Genomic DNA, 18,471 nt, shown 5'->3' with positions numbered 1-18,471 from the left:
CACAGACACACAGGCAGGCACACACTTAGAAAAGAGGCACACGCAGACACACAAAGATGTATACACAACAGAAACACACTCAGAGACATACACAGAGGTATATTCACAGACACACAAAGGCAGACACATACACACAAACACACACTCAGGCACACACACACAGAGACATGTAGACACACGCAGACACACACACACACCCAGACAGGCATACACTTAGACTAACACACAAAGATCCACACCCAAATATATACACGTATAGAAACACACAGATGCACACAAACCCACACTCAGAGAAACACACTCAGACACGTATAGAAGCGTCCGAAAGACATTCCCCACAGTGTTGACAGGGTCTAACTCAGGGTAACGAAATTCAGATATTCCTTGCTTTTGCCTCTGTGCTAGTTAGTATTTTGTACAATGAGCATGTAGTAATTATCTAACAACACAAGCCCACCAGAGCCCATGAGGGTGGGAGTGTCCTGGAAGCAGAGGGTGATTCCCTGGTGGGCTCTATCTGTGGGCTGGGGGATGAAGGGTGAGCAGTGTGGGCCCACCCACCCCTGCCCTGGCCCCCAGCCTCCTCCCTGCAGTTTCTAACCCATGGAGGGAATCAAGGCATGCCCAGAGAACAGCCTGGAAGGCCCCGCACCCCACCCCTGGGGGAGGTTGGGGTGGGTTCTTGTCTCTTTAGGATCCCCCTCCTCATGTAGATTCCATGGGCCATAATTAGAAGTCCAATTCTAAATATTAACTTGATAGGTAAGTTAACAGTAACCAGAAAGCCCTGGTTCCCACACCACAGACTGGCATTCTGCTGTAATCGTCAAATTTTAATAATGTCTACTTCACGAGTTTAAAAATTCACATTTTTGAACATTAATATTCCTGCATTAATAAACCCAAAATTCAGCAATTTCATATTTAACTACTTATTTAAATGGAATTAATTTGTAACCAATTGTCTTCAAATATGCAAGGCAATTTAAGTAAATGCCAAAAGAAAAGAAATATGCTTATTCTGAATAACCAGCTGATGTAAAATATCTACCATCTCTCTCTGTCAAACGATGGCAGGAAACAGAGCCCTCTGTCCTCACTGACCCATCTGGGCACCCGGGCACAGAGTCCACCTGCCTTGAAGGGGACCGTCTCAGGCCAGGAAGGTACCCCCATAGGCCACCTGGCCCCCCGGCCCCCCACAGATCATCTCTTTCCCTTCATAGTCAGTCTCTCTCTCGGGAAAATCTGCTCTCAAGTCTACCTCCTCAGACGCTAACAAAGATCTATCGTGTCTGACTTTGGTCCCGAGCTGCAGGAACCGACCGCTCCAGGCAGCCGTGGTGCCCACAGCCCACAGGAAGAAGCCTCGTGTCCTCTTTACTGCAGCGCTAGCCTCTCCATCTCAGCTTCGCCTGGTCCCAGGCCCAGACCAGCCCTGGCCACACCCTCACCAGGATCTGGCAATGGGCACCTGACCCTATCCTCTGGCCAGAGCCCACAGCAGGGCCTGCTCCTTCCACACCGCCCCTGTGAGCTGTCCCTGCTCCAATCCCCCCATACATGGAGCCATGTCCTGGGCCAGGGCCCAAACCAGCATAAGACCTGACACACTGTCCCCACCTGTGCCCTTCACCCCATCATAATCACACCCCTGGTTCCACAGGGAGGATAAAGCCACACTCCTTGGTGACCCCAGGGGCCCCAGGCCATGGGGAGACCCCAGTGCACGTCTACCACCCCCACCTGGCCTCTGCCTCCCTCTTCCCTCTGCTCCGGGTCCTCCACCATCCCCACCATTGTGAGACCTGGCATACGCCCTGCTGTGGGCAGCAGGTGGCCTGGCCCTGATCTGGGAAGGCTGAGGGACGGCTGAGGTCTCCCAGCACCAAACCCACAGCCCCACTAAGGTGACAGACCTGAGGCAGCCAACCCCAAGGAGCCACACTTGGAGAGCTCACAGGCCAACTGCCCAGCTGGACCAGGGCCCGGAGGGTCCGGCATGGGTGGACAGGTGAGGCCACTGTCCCACCACAAGCTCCCTCCCCCCCAGGCCAAGGATAAAGGTGGCCTGGGAGGGCCCATCGGGACAAACGGAGAGTCCAAACCTGAACGTCTGCCCACGCAACTCAATCAAGGATCCAAGACGGGAGGGGTTTCAGAGAAGCTCAAAAGGGTCAAAAACACAAATTCCAGGAATAAGGCGCCTCGTTGGGGCAGTGAGAAGCGACTAGTGATGGAGGCAGCTGCACACTGGAAAGTGGGACGACAGCAAGATTCATCTTACTTAGGAACCGGGCTATTATTATCCCCAGCAAACAGCTGGAGATGCTCACAGCAGGCAGGTGAACGAGGTCACGGAGCCACAGAGGCCCTTGAGGACAAGGGTGTCCCCAGCCAGGCACAGAGGCCCGGAGGTGGCAGAGCTGAGGTGCTGGCAGGGGGGTGGGTGGGGGGCAGGCGGCTGAGCTGCACCCAGACCCAGGGAATACAGACATGACTTTCCGCAGGGAAGGGCAGGCAGGTGGCCCGAGGTCAGCACCTATGGCGTGCGGGGTGGGAGCACCCAAATGGAGCAACCCCTGAGGACAGAACTACATGAAGGGTGCCACAGGGGACGCAAGGCCCAGAGGGGAGGTATGAGGGGACGAGCCCTGGAGGAGATGGGAGAGGAGTGAGTACCACAAGCAGGCCAGGGGACCCCAAAGCAGAGACACACAGGGCTCTCACCTGCAGTACATCAGCCAAGTCAGAAAACTCAGCCCGACACGTGGGTGTGGAAACAAACTCCCCCAGCACCCGCCGGGGTCAGGCTCTAGGCCCAGCCCAGCACTGAGGGGCCTGGGGAGCACCCCATGGTCAGTCCTGCTCTGGACTGGACCACGGGTTGGAGGGGACCAGCCCAGTGTCTGGGGAGAGTGTGCAAAGTTAAGGCAGTCCTTAGCTCTCCTAAAAAGCCCCCTAATGCTGATCCAGTGGGATGGGGGTTTGGCCGAGCACAGGCTCCTCTGGGCTCTTGGCAGGGGCCATGGGGACTCCGGGAGCAACAGGTGACAGAGGCTGGGGTCTGCTTAGCGGAGGGAGAGGTCGGGTTCAGAGCAGGACTCCTCCCAGGGGGTGGGGACGAGGCCTTGGCTTCCAGTGCCCATACACAGTGACGATGTCCCTGGGACCCCCACCCCCACCTCTCTCCAAGAAGTCTTAGGGAGCAGCCAGAAGAGCTCTGCTCCAGGGGCCACATCCTGAGCTCCCACTGAAGGAACCACACCCACTACACCACCGCTGGACCTGTTCCCAGCGTGCTGAGGAGGTCTTCTGCAGCAGAGACTTCTGGAGGGGGCAAGGAAAGACCCCACAGCTCACTGACATCCAGGAATCTTGTAATCAGTGAGTCTGCAGTCCACCTGGCCCACTGCACAGATGGGAACAATGAAGCCCGGAGGGGCATTGGAGCTCTATGGTGCTTTGCTTGTGGGCAACCACTTACTAAGCACCAGCTCCACGCCTGGCTCCAGATGAGCGAGTGCGGTCTCATCTCATCCCCATAACAAGCCCAAGCAGCACTATGCTACACGTGGGGGAGCCGAGGCTCAGAGGGCAATTTCCGCTAAGGTCATACCAGGCGGTGTGGCAGCCGCCAGGGTTCCCTCCTCCCAGCTCAGGGCCCTCCTCACGGGTGGGAGGGGCTGGCCCATGGGACTGGGACAGTAGAGACATTCTGTGGCGTTGGTCCAGGCAGGTGAGCAGGGCACCAGAGCACCAGCACCAACACCTGGCAGTGCTGGGGGCACCAGGGGGTCTCAGCCCAGGAGAGGCAGCAACAGCAGGATGCGCCCCCCCCTGCCCCCTCAAGGGCCCAGGAAAGACAGCGGCTCAGTGGCCAGCATTTCAACCAGCTGGGCCGGGCTAATCACCACGGTGTGGGAGGCACGGCCACTCTGGGGAAACTCCCAAGAGGATGAGGAGATCTGTGCAATGAAAGGAAACAAAGCTGATACCCGCCCCCCTGCCCCATCGCTCTCATCACTGGGGGAAGTGATACATATTTATGAGCTCGTAATCCTTCCTAATCACCCTACATCACACATACGCACAAACTCCCGTGGCTCACGCTCATACATAACTATAAGGCGCTTCCTCTGCCACTGCCTCATCCACCAAAGGACGACAGAGGACGCAGTGTGGTGGGGGAGGGGCTGGGAGCTGTCCCCACTCAGCAGCCCGGGGGGAGCAGGTGCCTCCCCTCAAGGGCTCATCTGCTGCAGCCTCCAGGCCCACAGACCACCCCCAGGGCCAGTCACCAGCCAGCACAGGGACACAGGCACGGCTGGCAGGCAGCACCCTCCAGGGGCCAGGGCGTGAGGGGCGGGGCGGGCGCTGCTTTCCCTGCGCCCAACACCTGCCCTTCTGCCTGGAGCGGCCGGGAAGGGGGAACGGGGTTTGGGGCTTGGCCTGGAGCTAAATTGGGGAATGAGGGCAGGTAAGGGGGCCCCTATCTGGGGCTGGGGCAGCAGGGACCACAGGGGAATATTGTTGAGAGTGGGCTAGGACTGAGGGGAGGGGGCTGATCAGAACAAAGAGCACCAAGCAGGTCTCTGGAGGGAAGACAGCCACCCACCTGGGCATGCACCCGGGCCAGGGCTCCCTATGCACTCGGGGGCCTGGACCTCCATTACGGAGCGCCACAGAGAAGTGGTGTCCCTTCCTTAAAGTAAAGATTGAACTGAATTTAGGCAATTTATTTTTCTAAGCATTTCCTTGAAATGCCCAATCTCTCTCCTTTTCTAGCGCCCTCCTGCTTGTGTATTTCGCGTCTAGTTTGTAGACTGGGCAAGGCCTGCTGGTGAAGATGTGACCTGGTGGAGAATGAGAAAGACAGGCCCCAGGGCCCCAGGACTCACTTGCTGATGCCATCGAAGGAGGCCTCCCGGCAGATACTGCCACTGTCAGTGTTGACGCCACGCTGGGGAAAGAGAGGGAGTGTGAGAGCCCAGATAAGGCGTCCCCACAGCCCGCACGGGAGGGCCAGCCTCCTCCAGCCAGGCTCAGCACCGGGGAAGAACCAGGAGCCCTCACCCCAGCCCAGCCAACCCATCCCTTTCCGCCTTCGGGTAACCCAAGCCAGGCCCCAGCAGGAGCGCAGGCCCTCCCGTCCCTGCTGCAGCCTGAAAAGCAGGAACACAAGGCCTCCTCCCCCAGAGCCCTTTGCTGACACCAGTCAGACTGCCTGGGCACAGGCACCCCCAACCAACGCGCCCTCCTAGGCTGGCCCATCTTCCACGCACGCATGTGCGCACACCTCCCCACAGACAGTGTCCTACAGAGCACTGTCAAACCCAGGCTTCCAGGATGCGGGTAGGACACGGCTGAGGCAGGCAAGGCCTTTCTCGGTGACACCAGGACCCTGTGTTACATTCCTCTCCTCTCCCTAGTTGTAAGGAGACCACAAGCGGAAGTCAGATAGGAGGAGGGACAAAACAAGGGATTCAGAGAAAAACGTGCCATCCCCAGAGAGGCAGGGCATTTTAAATCGGCCCTTCTTCCTCCAGAACTTCAGGTCGATGTCGAATTGGATCCCCCGAATAAAACACATTGGACCATCTGTGACCACAATCATCTAACATAACCTTCCTGCTCAGCCATCAAAGCAGCAGCGAGGAAGAGCGTGACTGCGTGAAGTGCTAAAAAAATAACCAAGGAAAACTATTTCTGTAAAAATCGATTAACAAAGGAGAGAAGGGTGACTCTGGGAGGGAAGAGGCTTGTAGACTCTTCGTACTGGAAACTCCCCAAGGCCAAAGAAGGGCAAGAAAGCAGGCTTCTTCTTGGAGCCTTTTCACAGCCCGAGGGCCCCACGGCCCTGCCAGGCCACAAGGGGCCCACCATGCACCCCGCCTGGCTCACGCTGCGGCAGGCCCTTGGTCACTCAGTGCCCCGGGTTCAAAATCTGACACCACACAGCCCAGCAACCTCACAGGCAGATGCCAAGGGTGTGTTTTTCAAATTCTATTAACAATAGAGGAGACACAGGGTGGAAGCAAATTGCTATTCTGCACCCACAAATCCCAGGAGCTCAGCCTGACCTGAACACATCCTCCAGCCGGGTTTTAACCCTTGGAGTAGGTGTGGTGTCTTGTCCACGGCGGCCTCACGACAGGACACAGCACATCCCAGAAAGACTGGAGAATCGAGGACACAGTCCTGGACGCGTTCAGCCGTTCAGACTGAGAAGATGTCCCTGCTTATCAGCAAGGAGAGCTCCTCTTGGTTTCCCAACCCCCACCACGGCCCGACCTCTGCAGGGGTGGGCGGCCCTCTAACAGCCCTCCCCGTACCCGAACTCTGCCTGGTCCCACGACACCAACCACCTACCAAGGTGAGGACAACAGACGGGCTCTGGGACGTCAGGACACTGGCGATCTGAAAGGTCAAACAGAAAAATCCACTTTAGAGCAACCACAAAGAAGTGATTTATCAAGCAGATCCTTAAAACAGGCGGTGATGTTGTCCCCATCCTGCTGAAGGGGAAAGTAACGCTTACAGAGGACAAAGGACTTCTGAAAGCCACGCAGCTCTCAGGGCAGAGAGGGACTCAAACCTGAACCTGGCACACTCCCCACATGCTGCCCTGCCTCCAGGCCCCACACAGATCTCGGACTCCGAACGGCCAGACCCGCCTACCCTCCAAGGTCAGCACCTCGGTGGTTCCTGCCAAGTCCCTCCTGAAAGACCCGTTCCAGCAACCTCTCGGGCACTGGCCTCACCAGCCTCCCATCTCCAGGGCAGACACCTTCCTCCCCGCCGCCCACTCATGTCCTAGACTACGGAGTTGGCCGCCCCCAACCCCACCCTCTGGCCCCTACCCCACCTCTCCACTCTCCACCCCTCCACCTCGGCCCACTCAGGCCCTACGCCCTTGCATGCTGGTTGCTTCCTCCCCCAACCCCTTGACTCAGTGTGCCCTGCAAGCTGATCTCTCTGTGCCTTTGCTTGGGCTCTCACCCCTGTCTGGAATGCGTTCTCCCCACCTTAGCTGATTCCTCAATTCATACTCAGGATGCAGGCCCCTGGCCTCCAGGCAGGCTCGTCCACTCCCTCCTCTACTGCCCCACCGACAGCCATCATTCCCTTGGCAAAGCGCCCATCACACGCAGGAGCCATGAGATCTGCACCCACGAGTGCCAACCACCCTGGTGGCAGCACGTTCTTCCTCTCCTGGCCCCCACCCCTCAGTCCATCCTGCGTCTTGGCGACCGCAGCCCCTACTGTATCTGAGCCCCCTGGGCCAGAGAACAGTCTCCTCTCTGCAGCCCTTGCCCCTCCCCCCTACTCCACCCTAAACTCTAACATCCCACCCAGGCGAGACTAAGGGGATCTGTTGTTTGCTGTGTGAACAGCTTCATGGAGCTATCACCGACATACTCTACTCTGCATGTACTCAAAGTGCACATTTTGATAAGTTTTGACATATGCATATATATATGCTTTTTAATACCGAGAGACTCCCAGAGAAAACCTGGAAGATATGGAAAACTATAAAAAGAGAAAATACACCTACAGTCCCATCCCGAGACTCTCTCTCTCTGCACACAGAAACAGAGACCTGTAATGACATCTGGATCGTATGAAGCTCCACACTTCACTTATTCCCTGCCATTAAATGTTCCTCAAACACGCCATCTTACCAGTCACCACCACTGGCATGGTAAACCCCCAACAGGCCCTTGACGACGGCCTGTGTCAGTCCCTTCAGACGTCGTCTCGTCTAACCGCCCACGAAGTCTGTGCTGCGAATGTCCAGACTTCACCAGGGAGGCTTATGGGTCAGAGAATCTGCCCAGGTCCACAGCTAAACAAGAGCAAAGCCCAGAGCTGAACCTATGGCTGTACAAGGCTCTCTTCACAGATATACAGATACAATGTAACCTATTTATCCATTCCTCTATTGGATATAAATCATTTGTAATGATTTAACCATTATAAATAACTCTGATGAACATGTTTATATAAGCCTTTATTTCCTTAAAATAAATTCCTTATGACAAAAAAATTTATTTTCTTTAAAAAAAAAAATCTGAGGGGCTGGCCTGGTAGCGTAGTGGTTAAGTTTGCACACTCCGCTTTGGCGGCCCAGGGTTCGCAGGTTTGCATCCCGGGTGCAGACCCAGGCACTGCTTATCAAGCCATGCTGTGGCGGCATCCCATATATAAAGTAGAGGAAGATGGGCACAGATGTTAGCTCAAGGCTAATCTTTCTCACACACACACACAAAAATAAAATAAATAAAAAACAAAAACGAATCTGAAACTGCTGGGTGAAAAGCCATATCCTCTGTCAAGGTTTTTGATGCTCATGCCAGATGTCCCTCCATATGTACCAACCACCCTCCCACCAGCCGTGCCTGAGGCTCCATCTCCCAGGACCCTCCACATTCACTCAGTAACTGCTTTGAGAACGACTGAATCCCTGGCCTCTGTGTGGCTTGGCTGAGTCCCGGCCACTCCCCCAGGCCCCCCTGGAGGGGGAAGCTCATTAAAAGGAAAGAGATGTGTTGGGCCCTGGGCGTGTTGTTCCGTGGACGTGAAGGGTCGACATTCATCAGCACAGAACGATCCGTCAATTATGGCAGCCGCGCCAGAGCACCAGGCACTCGGGGACTGTGTGTGCTACTGTCCTTGGGAGAGGGGAGGATAACAAACGTGCCGGCTGATGGTTTTCTCTTGGCAACGACTCAAGAGGTGCTGGTTAGGAATAATGGAGGGCAAGGCAGCCCTCCCAGTGCTGCGGGACACACAGAGCGGTTGAGGCTCGACCCACAGCAGGCCGGGCGTCTGCCAGTCCTGGTAGGGCAATAGCATCTTTTATTGATCACAACCACTTGAGAGGGCCCTGGTTACCCCTGCGGCTGCAAACCTCCCCAGCCTGGCAGCTCCATCCGCCCTTCCCCACGGAGACCCATTAGTGCCACATTCTCATCAGGACATCCTGATTCCGAGCCTCAGAAATAAAGGGGACACAGCGTGGCTGTGTGTCACCAGCTCAAAATGCAGCTCTGGCGCACAGGAAGGCACAGCTCTGTCAACACAGGGCCTCATTTCCACGGAGCACGGTCACTGGGGACCCATCGGCCCTCACAAACCACCTGTTAAAGCCCCTGCCTTGCTCCATGCCACGGCCAGCATCCATCTCCCAGGCGGTCCGGCCCTCTGGCAGGTCGAGGTGGATGGCACACACAGAATTTATCAGAGCCCTGTGGACAAGTCCCCCCTAGGACATTGTCCCCTCCCCTGGGGAAAATCAGAGGCTTCCTGTGGACACCTCATGCACCCTCATGCTCAGGGACCTACCCAGGCCTGTAGACCACTCTTCATGGGTGACGATCCAGAGCAAGAGGCTGGACGATCCTTGACCAGTGCTGTCAAGAGCCTGCACTAGTCCAGGGAGCTGGGCTTCACCCTGCAAGCCCCAAAGCTGTTCAAAATGGCTTTCCTGGCAGTCTGAAACAGGGGTGCACACTGGTGGCTGGCAATGTGCTTAAATACTTGAATTTGATTCTAAAACTTAAACATCAAGAAAGATCACAAACAACATGGATTTGCAGCTATTCCTGAACAATCAGAGTACCCCGCAACCCTGGGCCAGCGGTCCCACGTAGTGGCTGTCCCTTTAGAGGTTCCACCACAGACCCCACCACTCCCTGATGCCTCTCCACAGCAAGGCTGAGAGGCGGCAGCATCCATCCCCGTGCTGCCACAATGGTTTCTCCTACAACCATCCTGCCTGCATCTGAGCTGGCAACCCCGGTGCCACGAAGGAGAGGGCAAGCGCACAAAATGTCTCACCCGCCAGCTCTCACCTGTTATGAAGACCAGCTTTTGCACTGTGCCTTAACAGCAACACCTTGAAGCAGCTCTCGAGGTCCTCCTGAGTGCCCCCTTCTCAGGGGAGCAACCTTCACTCTACCTTCTCAATAATTAACTGAGGATCATGGAGGGGGAGGAGGAGAACTGGAGAGCCAGGTGTGCTACCTCAGACGCCTGCATTTTACATGTGATATATAGTGATCAGCCACGGCCTGGGGTGGGGCCTTCCTGCTTTCTTTCAGAGACAGTAACAGCTGGTTCCCATCTGTGATTTGTCACCATAGCCAAGGCTGCCGGAAGTTCGATGGGGCTGAGCACCGCAGAACTGGCCTGGGGAGCCCTTCCCTGACATAAGCGGCTTCCCGTCACCGTCCATGATGGAGCAGGCCCCAGGTCCCTCTGGCTGTGGATGAGGCCCTTCACCTCTCTAAGCCTCGGCCCTCCTCTGTGATGGCGTGAGAGCTGTGGCCCCGCCACGGGACAGGGCGGGAGGGGTCAGGCGATCCATGTGAGATGTCGATGTTACTGGAACCCGCAGGTGCCACCCCCGGGTGAAGCACCTCTCCCATTGTCAACAGGAGCCCCCGTTTCCAATAAGAACCAGACAAAACTGATTAATGATGATGACGGGGCGCTGCAAAAAGCTCCCAAACCCGAAAGAGAGTCTGTCCTCTGAACTCACTGAAGCCTTCTGCTTCATAAACACAGACTCTGAACGAGCTGGTCTGGGGGCTGTAACTCGACACATCATTACGGGCTCTCTGTTCTGACACTCCAGACCTCCTCTGTTTTACTGCATCTGGAGACCAGTTCTCCTTCTTCTCCCCAGAAATCACAGTATCAGTAGAGCTGAGTTCCCCCCAGTCATAAAAGCAAAAACGTCAGACTGCAGGTGGGCAGGCTGCGGCACAGAGACGCTCTGACTCAGTGGGCTGAGTCCCCGTGAGGCGGGTACGTGCCCCAGGGCCGGGCCCAGGCTGCCCCCGCCAGGCGTCACACCGAGCAGACCTGGAAGGCCAAGGTCCCAAAGGGCGATATGTTAAGATGCAGTTCACGGAGCAGAGGGATACGCCTGCTAGAGAGGGTCAGGAACAAAATGAGAACTACGGATGAGCAGGTCCCTCCCTCTCTGGTGCTTAGAAATACGAGGTAAGTGGCAAATGACCTCATCAGGGGCACATGAATAAACGTCAGACTATTTGAGACCCTATACCCAAAGAGATCAATACAACAGGTCACGTGTGTATTAACAGACTTCAGACGCTATGAGTCGCCTCCAAAACTTGGTATTGAAATCACACGACATAAAGATCCATCAAAAGCCCCCCTTCCAGGAGGAGGTGCTGCAGAAACAGGCCCCCGTGGCCCTGTGGGCGTGAGCTGCACTCCTCCGCTGAGGCCCTCCCAGCCAGGCACCACCACACTGCGGTGACCACTCACCCATGCAGTTGGTCACCTTCTGCACCAGACCGTGCCCCTAGCTGCTGAGTTCAGCCCTGGGTCTCAACTAGCTCTGATGCCCTCACATCCCTGGGACCTGGCAGGCAGCGAGTGTGAGAATAACATCTGGGAAAAAGACCTGGGCCTTAGTAACAAACACAAGACAGTAAAGGGGAGGGTACAGACCAGAACCCAGCCAGTGTCCACCAGTCCACAACTGGTCCCATGAGCCAGGGGAGGGGCACCAGTGTGAGCCGAAGCTGGCAGGGGAGGCAGTGGGCTGGCACAAGGCTTTGGAGGATGGGCAGGATACGGCCAGTCAGAGAAGTGGGCATGGCATTCCAGGTCAGCAGAACTGCCTGTGTACAGGATGGTACTGACGCCGCTCCACCTGGGGCCGGCACACGTGTTCATCAAGGAGAGCTGTCTGTCCCCAAGCAGGGAAGGCCGGGCCCCAACTCTGGGCTGAGACACACTGGTCCCTCACAGTGATGGGTCTGGCAGGATCCCAGGGAACCTGCCTGTCACCCGGTGCTGTCGTTCCCCGACACATCTGTGTCCTGTCCAGGGGAAGGGGAGCTGCCGGCCTCCAGCTGGCTGGCTGGCTCCTCTGGCTGCTTCCATACTCCACCCCCAGCTCTTAGTGCACAGACACAGGTGACCCCCATCTGGGGAAACGTGGCACGGGAGGGCCCCGTCCAGCTGACCCTGCCACACCAGGGCTGGACCTGGAGCAGCAGGCACTGACCTCTGGGTGTTTGTTCTACCCAGCACTGATCTGCACAGAGCATGGCATTGTGACAACACCCAGGGATGGAGCAGGGAGGTCTCCTGTGTGCCTGGCAGTGGCTGCAGTGTTGGGGGGCCTTGGTCACCCAGGGAGACCATGGGGGTACACAGCTATGCTCTCACCCTCTGTAGCCCTGGCCTATCAGCACGGACGTCAGGGGCAGCCCCTCTGACTGCCTGGATTCGGGACAGATTCAAAGCCCCAGGAGGACAGTCACACACCCACCCAGGCTAAACAACACCGCTGGGCAACCACGCCGGGAAGTGGATTAAAGCCAGGGGACCTCCACCCCACGCCACCCCACGAGCCTCTCGCAGTCTGGGGCTTTTGTGACAGCTGGAGAGGGCCTGTGGGGAGGGCATCCCGACACGTGACGGCCCAGAACGAGCCTGGGGGGCACCTTGATCAGACCCTCCCAGAGACGTCCTCGCCCTGTGCAGCTCAGCGGCCACAACCCAGGTACCAGACACTTCCAGCCCCTGAGTCAGGGGCGCTGCCCAGGCAGAGGAGGGGCCTCCTCAGGGAGGTCTGAGGTGCATGCTTCCTGTCTGCTGTCTCCAAATCAGGGCACTGCTGGGGGCGCTAAAGGCCAGGCGGTGGCGTCCTGGGACATCCAGCCTGGCTGTAGGCGCAGGAGAAGAGGGAATCCAGGGCAGAGAGGTGACCAGGTGACCGGAAGCCCTGAGCTGCTCAGAGAGGAGTCGGCGGCTGCTGACCTCGTCTGTGTGCTGGACGTCGTCCACAGCGTACTTCTCCTTGAAGTGCTCCTTGGAGTGGATCCTCAAAGGGAAGCACAAGGAACGCCAGGGTCAGAGTTTGGCCACGGCTCAGCACAGGCTGCCTTCCCGCCCCAAAGCCCAGGCCACGAAGCCCTGGGCCATCCCTGCCCTGGCTGGCACCTGGCACCAAGCAGGTCTGCCCAAGAGACTTGGGGGGCAAAGGGCACTGGGCCACGGAATGACCACTGAACCACACTTGCCTCTCTCAACCTCACCCAGCCGACCCCTGCTCCTGCTCCTCCTTCAAGTCCGTGACCCCGGCCACCTGCAGCAAGCAGCTGCAGACAAACCTTCTCCCTCCACTGCTGGGGAGAGCCCACCGGGCAGCCAGCCAGCACACCCCAACCTTCGGGGCATGAACTAAGCTGCCTCCCAGGCCCCCATGGAGTCTCTTTGAAGGAAAGTTTAAAAATTAACATTTTAAAGAAGTCAATATCAGTATTACTCACAGTGATGAGAAACACTCAAGCTTACTCACCATCCCTGAGCAACGAGCAGGTGAGCACACAGAGACACAGGGCGGAGGAGGTGGGGCCCAGCTCACAAAGGGCTCCTGGGCATGGCTGCACTGGGCAGGGTTCTGGCCGGTCCAGCAAGCACCACCCCCACCCCCAGCCCCTTGGTTGGCAGATGAGTCAATGTCATTGCTGGTGACGGAGCTCACAGAGGAGGAGCACTAGCCGCATGGGGGGAGAGTGTCACAAGCCAAATCTAATGACGCACACACACGTCCTGCACCGTCCCACGCTGGGCATCAGCACCGGAGGGTTACCCCCATCCTGCCTGTGATCACACGGTATTCTAGTCACCAAGTGTTAGATCCGAAAGAGGCCTCAGGAGAAAACAGCAGATGGTTTCCAGATGGTGCTTCCTGGCTTCTCAAGGGTGAGCAGATGACAGGGGGTGGTGTGCCAAGGACAGTGTGGGGGGGCCCAGAGGGGACAGGGAGGGGGAGTACTTCAGGACTCGGAGACGACCCCTCAAAGAGCGACCTCCATGTGCCTTTGAGACACCAAGGACCAGCATCACTGCCCAGGAAACAGAATCCCAGTCCCCTCTCCAAGCCCTGCACCACTTCCCTCTCCACCCAACCCAAACAAGCATCCCAGACCAGACTGTGGCCAGGAAGCACAGAGCACGGACCGGGGACAGATGGGTGGGCCTCGGCGACCAGCAGCAGGGAGCTTACACGCGGCGAGCCAGCCGAGGAGACGATGGTCTCACTGCAACGGGCTGCTCAGGGCCCCAGAACACTCTGCTTTATGTCCCTTCCTGCTTCTCTGCAGTGGGCACTGAGTGTCAAGTTCCTGCCATTTATCAAATTTGCACAAGCCAGTCGCACTAGCCTCCACGTTTGAGACAGAACTCACAAGTTAAATGGCCAGAGTCTGGTGCCTCCATTAGCACGCCTGAAGCAGCTACGGGGCAGGGACTGACAACAAGCACCTCACCCAGACGCTGGAGGCTCCCTCCCAGGGCTCACCGCGGAGGGCTCGCTGACCCGGTGCCGCCAGGTGGTGACACTGTCAGCACTGAGCGGACCCAGCGGCTGTGCACAAAAGCACGTGCCAGAAAGCTAAGCGGCAGGGCCATCAGCGTCACCACCACGTCCACTCTGACTGCCCTGCCCAAGAGTGTTGGTGGTCAGGCCTCGGCAGAGACCTGGGAGACTTGGGACCCGGGAACATCTCCGTGTACTCAGCCTGAGGTCAAGATCTTAAGAGTGTGGAACCAGAGGCGGTGGGGGAAGGAGGGGGCATAAACGAGGCGAACACAAGGCAGCCGTGATCTGTGGGCAGGCCCAGGGCTGTGTGCTCACCTGTCCACCCCTTGCCTACCAGCCACGAGCCATTCGACTTGCCACAGGAGCCAAAGAGCCACCAGCCAGCCCACAGGAAAGCCTGCTGCTGCCGCCCTGATGTCTGGGAGGACGTGAGTGCAGGTGCCAGCCCCACCAAATGCCCTTTGCCCTCCTCAGTGAAGCGAGATGGCACAGTCCAGCCAGAGCACACACTGAGCCTCCAGGGCCAAAATGGCCCAACCAGCCACAGGCCTGGTTCCCAACAGGAATAACCATTTGACAGAGAGAACCTGAAAAGCTGTGAGCATCTTTTCTGGCATTTTGTATGTCATTCTTTTCTAAAGGGCAGAGATAATTAAGTTTGAATAGTACTTATTTTTCATGTTTTGGGGGCTAATTACAGTAAAAATCTTTAAATGTCACCCTAAGGGATAAATGTGCCAGCCTAACACGCCAAGCCAGCCACTGGAGGCTCGGCAGCCATGATTTGGTGGGGCTGACGTGAGGAATGGCATGTCCACGTTAGCCCTGTGGAGCTGGCTGGAGAGGTCCCTGGGGAGCTATCACCCACTGAGGGCCAGTGGCAGTGGCCATGTGGAGGACCTGCACCCTGCCCTGGCTGGAGTTTGGGGTCCAGCAGGGCAGCTCCTGCCAGCTCCACCATATGGGAGATCAAACAGAAGCATCTGGACCAGGAAAGGGTGGGTCAGCAGGGAAGCCAACCTCACCCCAGAAACTCTCCCTTCAGACGGAAGGGACAGCTTTGGCAGGAAAGAGGAGCGAGCGAGCCACTCCAAGGAGTTCGTGCCCTCGAGATGGGGCCAGCATCCAGGGACCCAGCCGTGTAGGCCTCCCCCACAGGCAGCTGGGCCGGGCAGGAGTCAGAGGGGTCTTCTCCCAGGGCTCAGGGCAGGGCTGACGCAGAGGAACCAACACCCGGTGGGGCCTCCTGCTGGGAGACGTGAAATCGATGCCCAAGGCGCAGACACGGCGGAGCCCTCTGGAAAATGAAATTTCCATGCACAGGTCTTGCCGGCTAGCTGCACGCAGTTAATGAATAAGTAACAGGCCAAATTACAGCCGTCACCATCCATTTCCAGCTGCCGAGTCGGCCTTCAGCCACACCAATGCGGCTGCCTGTCCCTCTGCTCCCCTCACAACGCCCGGCACTCACCCCGGAAGGGAAGTCCAGCAACCATCTCACGGTTCAAGAACTCGTCAGAGAGAAGCAGATCTCTGCAAGCAGCATGGTGCCTATCCCAGAGACGGCACCGTGAGGGGTAGATGGAGCGGGCCGGCAGCACTTCTCAGCGGGGCCTCCTCAGCCAGGCCGGAGGGTCTGCGGCTCAGGCAGGAGAGGTGATGGGAATACGGCCCGCAGTCAGCCCAGCCCAGGGGGAGGAGCCCGACTAGCCAGGCCTCGGGCTGCCCCGGGTCAGGCTCTCCGCAAACCTCCTGGAGTAAGAGCCAGAGGAATTCTCTCGGCCCTTCTCAGGAAGGCCTGGCCCCTTGTTAGTGCCCCATATCCTGTCCCTGAAGACAAACAGAGCTGCCGCGAGGCCACCAGACAGGATGAGGCAGCCTTGGTCCTCATGACCCAGGTGTGTGTATAGGGTGGGGGGCAGTGGCTCTGAAAAACCATGCACACACGCCACAGCCCCACATACACACACATACCACATGACACACACACCCCACACCACACATACCCTACCCCACAGACACACCATACACAAACACCCCCCACACACACCCCGCCCCACATATACATGCCACACATAACACACCACAACACACACCCCACCCTACATACACCCACCCACACACCCCACACACAGACCACACCCCAAACACACTATCCCCCTCCCCGCTCCTCCCCCCTCCCCCCACACACACTGGTTCCAGAACCAAAAAGAGCAGTGCTCAGAGCCTGGTCCTCAGCCCTGGAGTCTCACTCACACCTCTCCTGGGCAGTGCCCTCAGTGGGATAGGGACCCTGCTCCCTACAAAGCCCAGGCCAGGCAGACTGTCTCACATTCCAAGCCCCAGGGTCTCAGCCAGGGACGGAAACAGAACACAGCAAAGCTGCAAAGGTTCTGGGAGGGTCCCCCAACTTGGCCCCAAGTCACTCACCCTCTGTGGGCACTGAAGCTACCCAGGGTGTTGATCACAGAGGCAATTTCCTGCCTGCTCAGAGGACCCAGAGCCCCAGGCAGCCAAAGCTGCCATCGGCTAAGCCTGATCCTGACAAAAACGATAGGAAACACTCTCCCATTAAAGAGGCACCAAACTCTTGTAAGCAAAGATTCCAAATAAAAACAAATTAGAAGCTACCACACTCCCACCCCAAAAAGGGCCTGGGGTGAGGGACAGGCTGGGCACCAGGCTGCCCAGAGGCCCCGTGGCGTCTGCAGCCCTGACACAGGAACGGCGCTCACATGGAAGTGGCAGATCTACAGCTGGGGGTGTTGCTTCCCTGGACGACTTGGACGGCAGAATCTGCCAGACGGCCAAAAGCCGTCAGATAGCAACTCAAGAGGAAGCTGAGCAGCTGAAGGTCAAGCGTCCTTCTGGTGGGTTTTATTGTGAAGGCCAGGTAACCCCATCAGCCTCGCTCCAGCTCTACCGATTAGGAGTGTCTGCAAACAGCCACACCATCGGATCCGGCCACTCCCCAACTCCGGCCCCAACCAACCAACCCCTTCCCCACCGCCTTCTCCCTCCAAGACTCAGACACGGGGACCAGAGAGGGTCACACCACAGTAGAGGAAGGGAAAGGGCTGCAGGGTGGCCAGGGCGGGAGCCAGGTCTGCAGGAGACAGGAGAATAGCTCTGCTGTGGGGCCCGAATGCCCCTCGGGACTGGGCTGCTCAGTCTGGTTTGGCCTGCCCAGCGTGCACACGGAGCCTTTCCAACAGGGCAGACCCACCTGTACCCTCAGAGGTCACCCAAGCCCGTATGTCTGCACTAGACAATCCACTGGCTCAGCAAAGCAGGGATAGACTAAAGGAGAACTTTTAACAGTGGCTCTGAATGAAATGCAGCCCTGGCCAAGGTGCAGAACTCTGTATTAATGACAATCACGCTCCAGAAAAGCCAACTGCCAACAGCTGTTCCCTGACCAATCAGGTCCTCGGTTTTAAATCCTCAAGTCAAGGGCCATTCGGCTCCCCAGATGGTGGCCGTGGGAGACGTGGTCAGATTTGCTCGGGTTTGCCCACTGGACAGTGGGGTCTCCAAGGCAGGGACCAGGCCTCTCCACCCACAGCCCTGGAGGATGTCCACCCTCCACCCACGAACAGGCACTCCTCGACTTCTCGCAAGAGTCAGCTCTTCAAAACAAGAAGCAGGGGCCGGCCTGGTGGTGAAGCAGTTGAGTGCGCACTCCGCTGCGGTGGCCCGGGGTTCGCAGGTTCGGATCCCAGGCATGCACCGACGCACCGCTTGTCAAGCCATGCTGTGGCGGTGTCACATATAAAGTGGAGGAAGATGGGCACGGATGTTAGCACAGGGCCAATCTCCCTCAGCAAAAAAAAAGAAGGATTGGCATCGGATGTTAGTTCAGGACTGATCTTCCTCACAAAAAAAAACCCACACACACCAGGAAGGGCTGCGGCTACAGCTCTGTGGTCCCTCAGGGTGCAGGAAGGGTTCTGGGAGAATCCGCTTAAAGGACCAGATCTAACCTCTCACCAGGAAACTCCTCCCCACAGCTGTTCCAGTTACCAGGGCTGCGTAATAAAGCACCCCGACACGCAGGGGAGTGAGAAACCATCTACCACGTTCCCGGACTCTGA

General features: G+C 57.5%; 1 protein-coding gene across 9 annotated transcripts in view; it reads right to left on the bottom strand.

Moving 5' to 3' along the window:
* PEPD (peptidase D) overlaps positions 1 to 18,471 on the bottom strand; it is a 118,045-nt gene that overhangs the window by 86,187 nt on the left and 13,387 nt on the right. For all 9 annotated transcript variants that reach the window (XR_015549518.1, XR_015549519.1, XM_087421831.1 and 6 more), the window contains exons 4-6: positions 12,811 to 12,874; positions 6,373 to 6,420; positions 4,902 to 4,963 (exon numbers count right to left, since the gene is read on the bottom strand). Coding sequence is in view for 7 of the 9 variants with exons in the window: in XM_087421831.1 (XP_087277957.1) it covers positions 4,902 to 4,963; positions 6,373 to 6,420; positions 12,811 to 12,874 (174 nt within the window). In the remaining 2 variants the exon portion in view is untranslated. The remainder of the gene's footprint in view (positions 1 to 4,901; positions 4,964 to 6,372; positions 6,421 to 12,810; positions 12,875 to 18,471) is intronic.

Source organism: Ceratotherium simum, chromosome 33, assembly GCF_057802395.1.
Source record: "Ceratotherium simum simum isolate JZ-2026a chromosome 33, ASM5780239v1, whole genome shotgun sequence".
Taxonomy (NCBI): domain Eukaryota; kingdom Metazoa; phylum Chordata; class Mammalia; order Perissodactyla; family Rhinocerotidae; genus Ceratotherium; species Ceratotherium simum.
Note: the sequence above shows the minus strand (reverse complement) of the source record. Positions and strands in the feature narration are given on the sequence as shown.